Raw genomic sequence first — 16,442 nt, 5'->3', positions numbered from 1 at the left:
TTGTGAGCTAATAAAATAAAATGTCGACCCCAGAAACTCCTCAGTTTTCGCCGCCCAATCGAGTTACGCTCTTTAAGCGTAGGGCAAACGCGATAGCTGCCCATGCTCAAAAAATTGCTTCTGCCTTACTGCCGATAGGGTTAAGGCCGTTCCTGAGGAGGAGCTCACCCTGAAACTTGAGCTTATAAATAAAACCGAAGCCTCTTTCTCATTGCTCATGATTCGTTGGAGGAACTCGATTATGGGGAAATTGGCAGCCAAGCGCGGGACGACTTTGAGGATTTGGTGTTCTCCATGAGATCGGTGGTGCTGCAAGAGCTGGGAAGGCGCAAATTCCAAGGAGTTCCGTGTTCAACCATGCATCCAGAGGTGGCCATGGAGGCCGCTGCGCCTGCTCCAAGAAGATCGTGCCTTCCTGAGCTTAAGTTGCCAACCTTCAGCGGCGGCTACACTGAGTATGCCGATTTTATTTCAATGTTCCTGACAATTATTGATAGGAATAGTGATCTGGCTCCAATTGAGAAGCTGCAGCACCTGAAATCATGCCTGAAAGGTCCAGCTTTAGATGCCGTTCGTTCGCTGGAGATCACTGACTCTAACTATGGAGTAGCGCTGGAATTACTTGACAATCGCTTCAATAATAAACGCCTTATTTTTCAGGCTCACATAACAGATATTTTTGGTTTGTCAAAGGTGGAAAGTGCATCAGCTGTGAAGCTGCGTGAGCTCTCCGATAAGCTCAATGCCAATCTTCGAGCGCTTCAGAGTTTGGGAACCTTGGAGGAGATCGCTGGTTGCATTCTTGTTCATACGCTGCTGCAAAAAGTTGACCCGACTACCCAGGCTAAATGGGAAGAGTCTGCCTCTCTGGACAAAATACCCACCTGCGCAGAATTTACTAAATTTCTGGAGAAGCGATGCCAGAAACTGGAGAATGTGGAGCATGCTGCTTTATCCAATGGTGGCAATTCGCAAGCTTCAAGCCCAGGAGGTTCAGCAGTCATGGGAGAAGTTCGTTTGTCGCCACTAGCATCACAGCCTCGACCAGATTGTGCGTTATGTGCCAGGGTGCAAATCATGGCATTTATAATTGCGCTCAATTCTCCAGCCTTTCTCCTCAAGCTCGTCTGCGTGAAGCTAAACGGCTAGCCTTATGCCTAAACTGCCTCAAATCTGGACATCAATTGAGGAATTGTAGTTCGGGCTCCTGTCGAGCATGTGGATCTAAGCATCATAGCCTTCTACACTTTCCCGCACCGCCTGTAACAGCGCCCCCACAACCTGCTCCACCTAACGTGCCATCGTCGTCAAATGCTGTTCCAAATGTATCGTCAAACTTCTCACTCGCTTCGTCGTCATCGCAATCCGCTGCTTTAGTCGCTCAGAATCTTGATACGGATTGTGTTTTGCTTGCCACTGCAGTCATCAGTGTGCAAAATCGCTCTGGTTCGTGGGTTCCTTGCCGCGCCTTGCTCGACTCGGGATCTCAGTTGCATATCATTACTTCTCGCCTCGCACACTCGCTTCAGTTGCCGAAAGTCAAATCCACGGCCACTGTATCTGGACTTGGAGACTCTAAATTTTGCTCGGATGGTTTTTCGGTAAATATTACTCTAAAGTCTCAAGCTTCAGATTTCGTCTCCAGTATCTCGGCTTTGGTTGCGCCTGCCATCACGGACGACCAGCCTAGCTTCACCGTCAGCCCAGAGGACTGGAACATACCTTCCAACATTCGCCTGGCCGATCCACAGTTCTTCAGATCACAAAGAATTGACTTATTAATTGGAGCAAGTCTATTCTTTGAGCTGCTATGCGTTGGCCAAATTAAGTTGTCTGATGGCTCCCGTTGTTGCAAAAAACTCGATTGGGATGGGTTGTCACTGGCGGAGGATCAGCGCCACGCCAGTCAGCGGCCTTGGCGGTCCAAGCTACTGCAGGGACGTTAGTCGGAGATGACGCTCGTCTGGAGAGCGTTGTGCGGAAGTTTTGGGAAGTTGAAAACGTGGAGAGTCTGGATCTCAACGTACCAAAGAGGAACTCGATTGTGAAGCTCATTTCAACGCCAACTTTACTCGGCTGCCGTCAGGAGAATACTCGGTTCGCCTGCCAACCAAGCATAGTGTTGAAATCCTGGGAGATTCATATCAACAAGCTTATCGTCGTTTCGTTAACCTGGAGAACAAACTGGATCGTCATCCTCATCTCAAAGCTCAGTACTCGGCATTTATTCGTGAGTACCTCGATCTGAATCATATGTCTCTTGTGGATTTAGACTCACGGAATTTATGCAAGTTTTATTTGCCGCATCACTGCGTCATTAAAGAGGATAGCACAACTACGAAGCTGCGTGTTGTCTTTGATGGGTCTGCCAAATCATCGTCTGGATACTCATTGAATGAGTTGCTCATGGCAGGGCCCACCTTGCAGCCGAGATTGTTCAACACATTGTTGCAGTTTCGCACATTTCCTGTCGCCCTAACCGGCGATATTTGCAAAATGTATAGATGCGCTCGGATTGCTGAGCCGGATAGTTACTTGCAGTGCATTTTGTGGCGTGATTCACGGCAAGAGGAAATTCGTGTTTATAGGCTGGACACTGTCACCTATGGAACTAAACCTGCCTCGTTTCTGTCAGTTCGAGCCATGCATCAGTTGGCAGAAGATGAGAAGGCATCGTTTCCCCTTGGCGCCAAAATACTTTTGCGAGACTTCTACGTGGATGATCTCATCACAGGAGGCAACTCGACACAAGACGTCTTGGAGATCATGCGGCAGACCACTGGACTTCTCGAAAGGGGCAATTTCAAGTTGAGAAAATGGTGCTCAAACGATCCTGCTTTGCTGCAGCAAATCCCAGAGGCCGAAAGGGATTCATTCTTGAAGTTCGACGATGGCAGCGACATTACAAAAACGCTTGGACTTACTTGGGATTCGTCGTCGGACGTTTTGCTGTTCTCCACATCGCCAATGAAAATTATTGCCAAACCAACCAAGCGCTCAGTCTTGTCTACGATCGCTTGCTTTTATGATCCTCTAGGTCTTATTTGTCCTGTAATTACTAAAGCCAAAATATTTTTACAGAAGATCTGGAGAGAGAGACTCGACTGGGACGAAAGCTTGCCTGCAGCGCTTAATTCATCGTGGCTAGTTTGTCGGCCAATATTTGTGAGACGCAAAAGCTCCAGTTTCCTCGACTAGCACTGAACCCAAACAACGTGATCGAAGTCCACGGATTCAGTGATGCCAGTATTGACGCATACGGAGGCTGCATTTACGTCGTGTCCATGGAGGATGACCGAAGGATTGCCCATCTCCTCTGCGCTAAATCTCGTGTGGCGCCACTGAAGACTCTCACGGTCCCTAAGCTGGAGTTGTCTGCTGCCGTGCTGCTGGCTCAACTCATTCAAGAAGTACAACAAATGGGGCTATTCTCGTGCTCCTACTACTGCTGGTCGGATTCTGCAGTTGTTTTGTCCTGGATTAGAGATGAGTCGTCACGTTTTCAAATATTTACTGCTAACCGAATCTCTTTAATTCAGTCTATTACAATTGGAATGGAATGGCGCTACGTCCCTACGAGCTGCAATCCAGCAGATATCCTGTCAAGAGGTGCTCTTCCCAGTGAACTGGTAGCTTCTAACCTATGGGCTCATGGACCTGACTATCTTCAAAAGGAAAAATCTCAATGGCCAGAGTCCTGCCTTGCAGTGAAGACTCTTCCTGACCTTAAAAAGATTGCTTTGGTTGGCATCTCGGCAGCTGCTGATGCATCCTTGTACTGCAAATTCTTCAACTCGTGGGAAAAATTAAAGCATGTCTTCGGCTACATCTACAAGTTTCGCCATCGTATCAGGCAACCAGGTCTCACTTCGGAACATGTTCGCTGTGGCACCCAAATGCTCATTCGCTCCATTCAGAGGGTTCATCTTAATGACGAGTATCATTGCCTGCTTCGAGGACGGCCAATAAAGGCCTCCAGCTCCATCGCATCGCTCTCGCCCATTATCGACGAACTTGGGCTTTTACGTGTTGGCGGTCGACTGAAAAACTCTGCTCTGGACTATGAGGCACGCCATCCACTGATATTACCTCGTCAGCATCCTGTAACCCGCGCAATAATCCTGCATTTTCATCGGCGCAACCTACACTCTGGACCTCGCTCCCTGCTCGCTTCAATCCGGCAGCAGTTTTAGCCAATTGGTGGCCGCAAGACGGTTGCGAGTGCTGTGAGCAAATGCATAATTTGTTTTCGGGCCAAGCCACATGTTGCTGGCCACATTATGGCGGATCTTCCGGAGGACCGCGTCAGCGCATCTTACGCCTTCCAGGTGACTGGACTGGATTTTTGTGGCCCTTTCTATCACAAGTCGGAAGTTCGGAATAAGGCACCCATCAAGTGCTACGTCTGCATTTTTATCTGCTTTTCCACAAAGGCTGTTCACCTCGAGCTGGTCCAGGATCTCTCCACTTCAGCGTTTCTTAGCGCATTGAGGCGCTTTATATTGATTCGTGGCAAGCCTGCCCGCATATGGTCGGACAATGCGACTAATTTTGTAGGCGCTAAGAACGAGTTGGCTGATCTAAAGCGATTGTTCCTGAATGCCAGCCACCAAACCGCAATAGATGAATTCTGCTTGACTGACAGTATCGAATGGCGATTTATTCCTCCTCGCTCACCCCACTTTGGAGGTCTATGGGAGGCGGCTGTGAAGACTGCGAAGTACCACTTCTACCGATCTGTTGGACCTGCGATACTGCCCGCTGATGACCTGCGCACTCTCGTTTGCCACATCGCGGCAATCATTAATTCTCGTCCTTTAGTCTCACTTTCAGAACACCCTGGCGATCTTGATGTGTTGACACCGGCGCACTTCTTGGGTACTGCTCCTCTGGCCTTGTTTCCTGAGCCTGACTACACTAATTTGAACCTCAATCGGTTGGATCGCTGGCAGAAAATTCGTTTTTACCAGCAACTGTTCTGGTCCCGCTGGAAAAAGGAGTACCTGACGCTCCTTCAGCAGCGCTCCAAGTGGCGCACACAGAAGACGGATGTTCAACTCGGTGATGTCGTTCTGGTTAAGGACGAAAACCTGCCCTCCCTCAAGTGGCCACTAGCTCGAGTGGTCAACCTCGTCGCTGGATCCGACAATGTGGCTCGAGTCGCTGTGCTGAAGACCGCCACTGGCCTCATCAATCGCGCAGTTGCTAAGCTGTGTGTGCTGCCGAAGCAGGATGAAGTTGAAAGCCCTTGTCTTCCAACGGGGGGAGAATGTCTGGTTATGCAGCCCGCACCTGATGACCCAGCGGCTAAACAACAACAATAAATTTGCTCTGCGTAGCAAAGCTTTACCTCTCCTCCTGCCTTCTGCCTAACATAAACTTTATCACTCTCTCGCTCTATTTGCATAGCTGCCCTTGGCCGTCCGCTAACTGCAGCAGAAATTCTTTTCTCAGTTCGTCTTCGTTTGTCTTCACCTACGCCTGAAAACGATCAGCTTAAATATTTGCCTATAGTTTCGGACCATTTCGGGTCATAAATATCCGCAGCGGCAATTCGGCTGGCCTGCGCTGATAATTGATAGAAAACTTCGTGGCTTAATAAATATTGCATTTAATTTATAACGTTTTAAAACAAGTGCGTATTTTTTGGGTCAAAAAGAAATTGGACAATTCGAGAGCTATTGAAAAAGCTCAATAGCTCAACAGAGTTTTTATCAATTAAAAATGAAATAACAAATAAAATAAATAATACTCTAGTTGAAAATAAAGTTAATTTAATTGATTGTTCACGCCAGAAAGGCGTTTAATTTCGGGAGGCAGTGTGATCCCGTACGCTCTCCTTTTCTCTCCCTCTTCCTCCGTACTTCCAGTCCCTAGAGCTTCTAATCCGCTCTCCCTAGCTTTAGTTTTGACTTGTATTCAGTACCAATTTACTTCTACATAAATAAACATCCCGACGCACGTCGCGAAACACCCCGACAAGTTCTCCGTGTTCTTATTTCGAGTGCATTTCAGAGTTAGAGCCGCCCCCCTCCATCATTGATGAATTAAATATTTCATTAGAAGCTAAAGAAGTTACATAAATAAATAATACTAATATTCCTCCTAGAAAAATTAAATATAAAATATAAGAATATCAAAAACTTTTAGTTATTAATCCTGAAATTAAACAAATAAAAATTGTTTGAATTAATAATGTTAAACCTATAGCTAATGGATGAATTATATTTAAAAACAAGAAAGGAAGCTAACTTCGGCACGCCGAAGTTTGTATACCCTTGCAGATATTATTTCATTACATTTTACCTATACTTATTATGTTTACAGTTTGACAGTTACAGTTTCGCATTCCCAGCTTTACATTTTCTCTACATCTACCGATCGCTCCTATGGCAGCTATATGATATAGTTGTCCGATTTTCATGAAATTTATATCAAAATTCTAGAATAATAAAATAAGCTTATACCTCAGTAGATGAAAATACTTTGAAAAACAACGAAGTTATATATTGTTTCCTATTAATTTCCCGATCGTTTCTATGGCAGCTATAAGATATAGTCGTCCGATTTTCATAAAATTTTTACCAAAATTCAGAAATAATATAAAATAGCCATATCTAAAGATGGTGCAAAAATATTAAAAAACAGCAAAGTTATAATTTTTTTCTAAAAATCGATCGAACATTTGTATGGCAGCTATATGATATAGTCGTCCGATCAGGCCCGTTCCGACATATATAGCAGTGAGAGTATATAGAAGACTATATGCAAAGTTTCATTTAGATAGCTTTAAAACTGAGGGACTAGTTTGCGTAGAAACGGACAGGTGGACAGACGGACAGACGGACAGACGGACAGACGGACAGACGGACAGACGGACATGGCTATATCGACTCGGCTGTTGATGCTGATCAAGAATATATATACTTTATAGGGTCGGAAACGTCTCCTTCACTGCGTTGCAAACTTCTGACTGAAATTATAATACCCTGCAAGGGTATAAAAATAACACAGGTACACAGCCAAAATTTCCACGAACCATTTCAAGTTTTCCATGATATTTGGGTGCTCCTGAGTAAAAGTCCCATACAAAATTATTTTCCATCACCTACAGGTTCCGCGGTATACCTAAGAACACAAAAAACCGATGTTTGCCGACATTTTGAATTACGTGGCCTATATAATCGGACTTACCTTTATTATTTTCGGTGGGACGTACTCTCAATACATCACGGCACTACTAAAAAATAGTCCCAATCGTGGACCATTTGTAACGTGTAACGTTCGACTAGTGTACAAATTGTTTCCAAAGATCTGCATTGGCTGGGCACGCTATGTATTCCGGCACTAGCTCGTCGGCTTTGGGGGTGGAGGTCTTGCTCGTACAGATCTTGACACTGTCTACGCATTACTATTAATAGGATCAGAAATGAGCGTGCTGCGACAATATCTAAAGCTAGTTACTAAACCGGAAGAAAAGATGCAAAAAAAACGGAACAGTGGGAAAGGACGAGAGAGAGAGAGAGAGAGAGAGGGAGAGAGGGAGAGAGATTTGTTGTTTGCGAAGCCTTGGATGGAATTAAGCTCGCATTCTGCCCACCCTACCTTTGACCACCTGCCGCTAGAGAATAACTCTGGTGATCCCTTCTATACCCTAGGACCGCAGAGACATCAGCCGAGTTCAGTTGATTAAGTACACAGGAACACAAAATTAAACTTTGTGAAATTTCCACGAACCATTTCAAGTTTTCCATGATATTTGGGTGCTTCTGAGTAAAAGTCCCATACAAAATTATTTTCCATCACCTACAGGTTTCGCGGTATACCTAAGAATACAAAAAACCTATGTTTGCCGACATTTTGAATAACGTGGCCTATATAATTGGACTTACCTTATTATTTTTGGTAGGACCTACTCTCAATACATCACGGCACTACTAAAAAATAGTCCCAATCGTGGACCATTGTCCATGTCTTTGGAATTCGACGCCAAAGTTGAAACTCCCAAAATTTTCAACATTTCTGTTATGAAAAAACAATTCTGAGAATTAAATCTTCCATGGGACTAATTTTAAATTTTCATTGAATCTATTGCTCATTGTATTCTTTAATTTCGGTTTAAAGCGTTTTCATGAGGACATTTTATTGGATTATTAAACGAATAAAACCGATTTTTTGGTTTTATTATCTACTACTATTTGCTGTCAAATTTCAAATAAGTCAAGGCAACCTATAAAAATAGTAGTAGATTTGTTTCTTTTATAATAATATACATTTTTTCTTTATGACTAAACTTAAATATGTAAGGATTATCGCTGGGTACTAAGCTGTCTTAAAAATGTTATGTTCGGAAGACCTTTTTATTTAATATACAACTAAATGTATATTATATATAAAAGAAACAAATCTACTACTATTTTATAGGTTGCCTTGACTTATTTGAAATTTGACAGCAAATAGTAGTAGATAATAAACCAAAAAAATCGGTTTTATTCGTTAATAAATCCAATAAAATGTCCTCATGAAAACGCTTTAAACCGAAATTAAAGATACAATGAGCAATAGATTCAATGAAAATTTAAAATTAGTCCCATGGAAGATTTAATTCTCAGAATTGTTTTTTCATAACAGAAATGTTGAAATTTTGGGAGTTTCAACTTTGGGCGTCGAATTCCAAAGACATGGACAATGGTCCACGATTGGGACTATTTTTTAGTAGTGCCGTGATGTATTGAGAGTAGGTCCTACCAAAAATAATAAAGGTAAGTCCAATTATATAGGCCACGTTATTCAAAATGTCGGCAAACATAGGTTTTTTGTATTCTTAGGTATACCGCGAAACCTGTAGGTGATGGAAAATAATTTTGTATGGGACTTTTACTCAGGAGCACCCAAATATCATGGAAAACTTGAAATGGTTCGTGGAAATTTTTGGCTGTGTACCTGTGGTATTTAAGCTTTCATTTTAATATTTACTTCCTTGATAGTTAACATATTCAATTTATGGATTATTCTAAGCCTAGGTGAAACAATATAAGCGAAATAATACAAAATTAGACTTAAGCTGCATGAGCGATTTTTTTGGGCCTACAAGTGTATATAAGTATATAAAATAATGTATAATAAGTGTGTAAAAGGGATATAAATTGGAATAAATAATAGTTATAAAAAATGTAATTTTTAAAGAAATAGTTTGTTCAAAGAAAATTCATTGATTTGTTCTTTATAATTAATATTCATTCTTATTCTTTGGGTGGGTTGCTAATTATTTAATGCTATTCTTTTTATACCCTTGCAGGGTATTATAATTTCAGTCAGAAGTTTGCAACGCAGTGAAGGAGACGTTTCCGACCCTATAAAGTATATATATTCTTGATCAGCATCAACAGCCGAGTCGATATAGCCATGTCCGTCTGTCCGTCTGTCCGTCTGTCCGTCTGTCCGTCTGTCCGTCTGTCCGTCTGTCCGTCTGTCCACCTGTCCGTTTCTACGCAAACTAGTCCCTCAGTTTTAAAGCTATCTGAATGAAACTTTGCATATAGTCTTCTATATACTCTCACTGCTATATATGTCGGAACGGGCCGGATCGGACGACTATATCATATAGCTGCCATACAAATGTTCGATCGATTTTTAGAAAAAAAATTATAACTTTGCTGTTTTTTAATATTTTTGCACCATATTTTAGATATGGCTATTTTATATTATTTCTGAATTTTGGTAAAAATTTTATGAAAATCGGACGACTATATCTTATAGCTGCCATAGAAACGATCGGGAAATTAATAGGAAACAATATATAACTTCGTTGTTTTTCAAAGTATTTTCATCTACTGAGGTATAAGCTTATTTTATTATTCTAGAATTTTGATATAAATTTCATGAAAATCGGACAACTATATCATATAGCTGCCATAGGAGCGATCGGTAGATGTAGAGAAAATGTAAAGCTGGGAATGCGAAACTGTAACTGTCAAACTGTAAACATAATAAGTATAGGTAAAATGTAATGAAATAATATCTGCAAGGGTATACAAACTTCGGCGTGCCGAAGTTAGCTTCCTTTCTTGTTTTTTTTTAAATTAAAAAGTTTTCTTTTCAAGAGTCGATTGAAATAATTCAGTTTTAGGTATAATTCATTTTTTTGGCTGGGTTTAAATTTTAATAATGGATTTTCTTTATAAATTTTCGACTTGACATTTCTGTTAACGTTTATGAGGATTTTAGTTAGCCCAGATATTTTACGGTTTTCAGATTTATTGTCATAATATTAAACTCACACAGCAGATTCCTCGGCGGACGATCGATCTCCCGACGCAGGCAGGCTGGAAAAAAAAATCAAGGCATTCCTGCTTTGATATGGGGTTATCCTTTATCCTTATAAACGTTTAACTTTTTCCGACTAAACCGAATAAAACTTTTGCCGAGGGAGAATATCTTAAATTTAGCGGTGCACTAAATGAATCATTACTTAAATATATTTCTAATAATTATTTCTTTTTTTTTCCAAATTAAATTATTCCAATATAGTTGCTTTACTTCATTATTAATTCTTTTAACTATGCTCTTAAAAGCTTTTCTTTTCGATGTACGTTAAGACATGTGAGGAATTTCTCCCAGTGTAGCACAGGGCACTTGTTATGCACGTGGGATTTATATTTTTTTTTTCGCGAGCTGAATATTTGTTTTTTTTGGAGGTTAAAAAAAAATTACGGCAAAATCTTTGCACTGCGGAAAATTCACATGATGATAATGATGAATATAAAAAAATTTGGATTTAGATTTGATCTAGTTTGGCATTATTTAATCCGCGGAAAAATGGGTCGAGAATATTCCTAGCAACACAAAGGTACTCCCTGCTGCCACTGCTGATCGATAAAAAAAAATCAGGGCCGCTCCAGAAGGCGCTGCCGATCGCTGGGCAAATGGGGGTGCTCCTCTAGGCAAATCCGCCGGCTTGATTAACGCGGCGCTCCCCGAGAAAAATCCAGACCTCTGACTAACGGAGGTTTTCCTGTGCGCCACCTGGAGTGGCGGCGGGTGCGGGTGCTCCTCAGGGCAAATCCGAACCACCGGCCAATGTAGGTGCTCCTCTGCACAGATCGGTATTGCCGCCGATGTGGGTGCTCCCCCAGACAACGGACGCAAATAAAGTGGGCACCTAGCGAATGAAAACGATCGATGTAAAAAGAAAACCCTCGAACGCTGCTAAATTCTCTACGAACCTTGGAACTCCACTCGCACAGGTTTGCCGTGGCGGCCTTGGTGGCCGAGGCGACCGTATCGGGAAAGTGGAGTTTTTTCAGCCTTCCTAAAAGCCAAAATCAATTAGCACTCGCATATCATTTGCGCACAAAGAAAAACTCACTTTTCGAAATAAATTGTTGTATAAAAAAAATCACTTTTCGATTTTTGATCCGCGTGCTTTTATTTAACCGCACTTTTAAAGAAAAAAATTGGCAGAAGAAAATTTTCACGTCTGTCTGCCACGCCGGTTCAATTGAAAAGAAAAGCTCAAAACTCATGCGGCGTTGGCTTCGGCCATTGCCGGAAATTTCCGTCAGCTGAGAAATCCGCCATCTCGGCTTATAGCGAGCTTTTTCCAATCAGATGATTCAAGCCGACCTGGCATCACTCCCAAAGATATATATCGATTAGTATTTTTGTTTTTAGTTAAACACTAATTACTGATACTAAATTGGGGTTACATCTGGCCAGTATTAACTGGGTTTTACTACCAATTTTGAAGCATGCTTTTAGGCAGAACATAACTAAAACGTTCTTCAGGCGCCGCTACAAAGCCCCCCCGGAAAATCTGGCTAGGGTCTACTGTACCCTAGACTGATACCGACTGAAGACACGTTATTGTCGAATATCTTTTGCATGATAAGTACCTACAATTCGACCCTGCAAATCTTCTAATTCGTAATAGGAGTTTCCTAATTTCCTACGAATTCTCGCTTTCACAAAGGAAGAACCGAATTTGGCGTTGTAACCAGTTTGAAAACAGCTTTGTTTAAAATTTCGACGGAAGATCTCTTGTCCTTCTTCGAAAGACACAATTCTTGACCGAAGATTATATCGCTTTCGTTAATATCGTGCTTCTCCTGCATTAACTTGCAAGCTTTATCTCGAACTATTTCAAACGAATCCTGGCGATTGAATTCAGCGAACGATCATCTAGTAAATTTAGCTTCCTCAACAAAGAGTATGTACTACCAGATGTAATCATATGTTGTCCGAAAACCATGTAGTATGGAGATGTTCCCAAACTAGCATGCACAGATGATCTTAACGCGCAACATATTCTGCTGAGATACTCGTCCCAGTCCTTTTGGTCGGGTCGAAGATAAGCTCTAATTGCTGATATTACAGAGCGGTTAACACGCTCGGACGCATTAGCCTGAGGCGAATGAACGGCCGTCAGCGTATGCGTAATGCTGTATTGCTGCATTAGCTTCTGAAATGCGTGAGAGCGAAATTGTGAGCCGTTGTCGGACACCACCGTTTCAGGAGTCCCATATGCCATAAACAACTCCCCTTCTAGATATTTTATTACTGCACTTGTATCTACCTTCTTTACGGGTTTGAGAAAGACATATTTGGAAAAATGGTCAAGCACGATAAATATACCGATGTTACCACTCCTAGATCTGGGATAAGGTCCAAGGAAATCTATGAACAACCTTTGGAAAAATCGCTGACTTTCCGGCGCTTTCCCTAAAGGCGGTCGCAGTACACAATTCGGAGCTTTAGTGGTTTTACACACTTCACAGGCATTTATGTAAGCCTTCACATCTGGAACGAGACCAGGCCAAAAATAGTAACGCCTTACTCGCTCAATCGTTTTGTGCATGCCGCCGTGAGATGATAAAGGACCATCGTGAGCTCGCGAGAGGACTTCTGGAACCAGCTCTTTAGGTATCCAGAGCTTCCACGCATACTCATCATGAACTTGCTCTCCCGTCAAATGTTCGGCTTTCCGATAAACATAACCGCTTTCAGACTTAAGATCAGGGAAATTCTCTTGTTGCTTTCACCTTTTCTACCAGAGAAACATACTCAGCTGATTGGAAATGCTTTGAGTCCATGTCCACTAAAAATCCTTCGCGTAAGTCTATCGCGGCTACTACGTCTTCGTTAACACGGGAAAGTGAGTCGGGAACGATATTCAGAGAACCCTTTCGATGCTCAATTGTGAAATCGTATCTCTGTAAAGCTAAAGCCCATCGAGCTAGCCTCGAATTTAGATCGTGATTGGACATTAGCCACTTTAATGAGGCATGATCGGTTACGATTTTAAATTTATGCCCCTCCACATACGCCCTAAAATTCTTGAGAGCTGCTACCGCCGCTAGGCATTCTTGCTCGGTAACAGTGTAATTACGCTGAGCTTTGTTCAGCTTCTTTGAAAAGAAGGCAATAGGCCGTTCGTCTCCATCTTCAGACACCTGTACTAGAACTGCGCCTATCCCGGTTTTGCTAGCGTCACAATGTATCGAAAAAGGCTTTGCAAAATCGGGGCTGCATAATACTGGAGCCTTGCTGAGAGACAGCTTTAAGACTTCGAAAGCTTTTATGGCTTCGTCCGTTAAACTAAACCTTCGTTTTGTGGTCATTAAGTCTGTTAAAGGAGCTGAGAGTGAAGCAAAATTGGGAACAAACTTACGATACCACCCACACAAACCCATAAAACTTCGTAGACTTCGTAACGTCTTTGGCAACGGAAAGTTAGTAATGGCGGCCACCTTTTCTGGGTCGGTGCGTATTCCACCATCGCCAATTATATGTCCCAGATATCGCACACGAAGCATGCAGAAATGACTTTTGCCAATGTTGATCGTCAAGCCTGCACGCTTTATCTGCAGAGCGATCTCTCTGAGAACTTCAAGATGTCTCTCAAAGCTGGCAGAAAAACTACCAATAAATCGTCGAGGTAAATAAACACCTCGTTTCTGAGATGAGCTGGCACAACCTTGTCCATTAAACGGGACATTGTACTTGTGGCGTTGCACAGCCCAAAAGGCATAACCTTAAACTGGTAGAGCGGTCTACCAGGGACAGTGAAAGCCGTTTTGTCTCGCGATGAAACCTCTAAGGGAACCTGCCAATAGGCATCCTTAAGGTCAAGGCTGGATATGAATTCCGCCTTAGGCAAACGACTTAAAATTCCCGCTATCTGAGGAAGAGGGTATGCATCCTTTTCCGTGAAGCTGTTTACCTTCCGGCAATCTAGACAGATCCTAATTTTTCCGGGTTTCGTCACCATTACGATGGGAGAAGACCACGAACTTTCAGACTCCTCTATCACACCCAATTGTATCATTCTATCTATCTCGGCATACATGGCCTTTTCTATAGCGGGTGAGACAGGAAAGTGTCGTTGTTTTATCGGCTTGGCCGTTCCAACATCGATTGAGTGCATTATCAAGTTGGTCTTGCCGAGACCTTCTTGAGCGAAAGACGGAAAACAGTTAATGACGTTCATTAACTTGGCTTTGTCAAACTCGGACAAGTTATGCTGATCAGCATTGACCTTACGGTCGGGATCGGATTCTAGTGAGGATACATTAAGGCATTTGGGAAGCAGATCATACAGTTTAGAAATCTATGCCTAAGTACAAATTCTGCTTCAGTGAAGGTACTACATAAATTTTCAAAGGCCTTTTGATATTATTGTATTCTACTTCAACTTTCAAATGACCAACTATCTGCTGAGATGTTCCATCAGCAGTTGAAGCGCTGCCTTTAATGGTCTTAAATTCTTTGCTGTCAATTATGTCACTGGCTAGTTTCCCCGACACAACTAATCGATGCGCCAGAGTCTAATAGTCCGTAAACGGTACGATCGAACATGCGAATCGATAAAAAGGGTCGAGGATCTTTTGGTCCTGCAGGTAGAGAATTGATATATTCCAGTCCGGCTTTACACGCCTTGACCTCTTGCCAAAATGATTTGATTCGGACGGAACTTCGCGTTTTCCGCTTTTCTAATTCTTGTTCGTTATTTACTTCCGGGATATTAATTTTTCCTAGTATTGGAATTTTGCTATGAAGCAAAGGACGGTCTGGGGATATTTGTACGTCAGAGAAAAAATTTGGTGCAACTACAGCTGCATGCTCTATGGATCGGTCATCGTTGCTTGATTCCGAACGCCACTGAAGGCCTTCTGTCTGTATGGCGGCATCGATCCGCCCGCTCTGGAGTTTTTGAGCATTTATTACAGCCGGGTTTGTATATGTTGGCAGCTCCGCAACCATAACAAAATATTCTTCTTTCGGCTAAACAGTCCTGATACCTGTGACCTTCCTTGCGGCAGTTCCCGCACAACAAGGACAAGGCTTCGATATCGCCTTCCATCTCAGATTCTGATTCTGGAGGCATTTCTTGTTCTGGACTAAATTCCGAGACTTCGCGCTTGAAAGGGAAGATCTGTAATAACCCTGACAACGCTTAACATCAGACAAAAACGCTTCACGCCTGCGACAAATCTCCCTCAGTTCTGAAACTGATTGAATGTCGATATTCAAGATCTCATGTCTAATTTCGGGACGAAGATTGTTTCGGAGAACCCGAATGAGCTTGTGAGGTGTCCAAGGCTGTTCTAAACTGATCGATTAGACTTGAAATAGAGTCATAGAAACAATCGAAGGTTTCGTTCGGCTTTTGTTTGGTGTTCCTAATCAACTCTTCAAGATCACCGTCATCCCTACTCTGTCGAAACTGTAGACGCAAGGCTGAAACAAAATCTGTCCCATCGGACTTCGCCATGCGCCTTGTGATATCTCCAATAGAATTCATTAGCTTTCCCTTCGAAAAGCACGCTAGCATTTCTACAAAGAACTGTGAAATTATTGCCTAACGTTTCCCTAGTTAGTGCTTCAACGCGGTAGATAAAATTGTCTACTGACACTCCTACACCGGAAAATTTTATTTTCCAACCGTTCAAAATATGAACTACTTTATCTGGGCGATTTAGTAAATCAGATTCGGCACTTCGTAGCGACGCAGGAGAACAGGGAGCTAAAATCTCTTGCCTAGAATTCACCCCGGTTTCTTCTCTTGTGTCGATTCCTATGTAATCACTTCCGAACTGTTGAGGATTGAAAGGTTGACTCCGCTCTCTCGTAGCTCTATTAGCACCTTGATCGGACATACCCTTGACATAGCTTCTGAAACGACTTTTGAATGGAATCGGCCATACTTTCGGTAAGTGTAGCTAGCAATCTTCTCTCCATTGCTAGTAAAGTAATGGCATTTGCAGTAATAACACTTGAATTAGTATTACCGCTGTTAATGGTATTGGAATTGTATCCTGACGTCGAAGCTATATCATCAGATACTAGTCTGTCCGCGTTGTCGGCGGGCTGACTTTTCTTTGCTTGACTACGAGTTTGTCGGCTATCTCCACTCTTCGGGAGTGTTGGCCTACAGGAAGCTT

General features: G+C 42.5%; 1 protein-coding gene and 1 pseudogene across 1 annotated transcript; both read left to right on the top strand.

Moving 5' to 3' along the window:
- The first annotated feature begins 276 nt into the window (after positions 1-276).
- LOC138929290 (uncharacterized) lies at positions 277-4,193 on the top strand (annotated as a pseudogene).
- An 87-nt stretch (positions 4,194-4,280) lies between these two features.
- Positions 4,281-5,324, top strand: LOC138929289 (uncharacterized). The gene has a single exon (XM_070288744.1). The coding sequence runs from the start codon at positions 4,281-4,283 to the stop codon at positions 5,322-5,324; it is 1,044 nt and encodes a 347-aa protein (XP_070144845.1).
- The last annotated feature ends 11,118 nt before the right edge of the window (positions 5,325-16,442 follow it).

This window comes from Drosophila kikkawai, unplaced genomic scaffold, assembly GCF_030179895.1.
Source record: "Drosophila kikkawai strain 14028-0561.14 unplaced genomic scaffold, DkikHiC1v2 scaffold_100, whole genome shotgun sequence".
NCBI classification, from domain to species: Eukaryota; Metazoa; Arthropoda; class Insecta; order Diptera; family Drosophilidae; genus Drosophila; species Drosophila kikkawai.
Note: the sequence above shows the minus strand (reverse complement) of the source record. Positions and strands in the feature narration are given on the sequence as shown.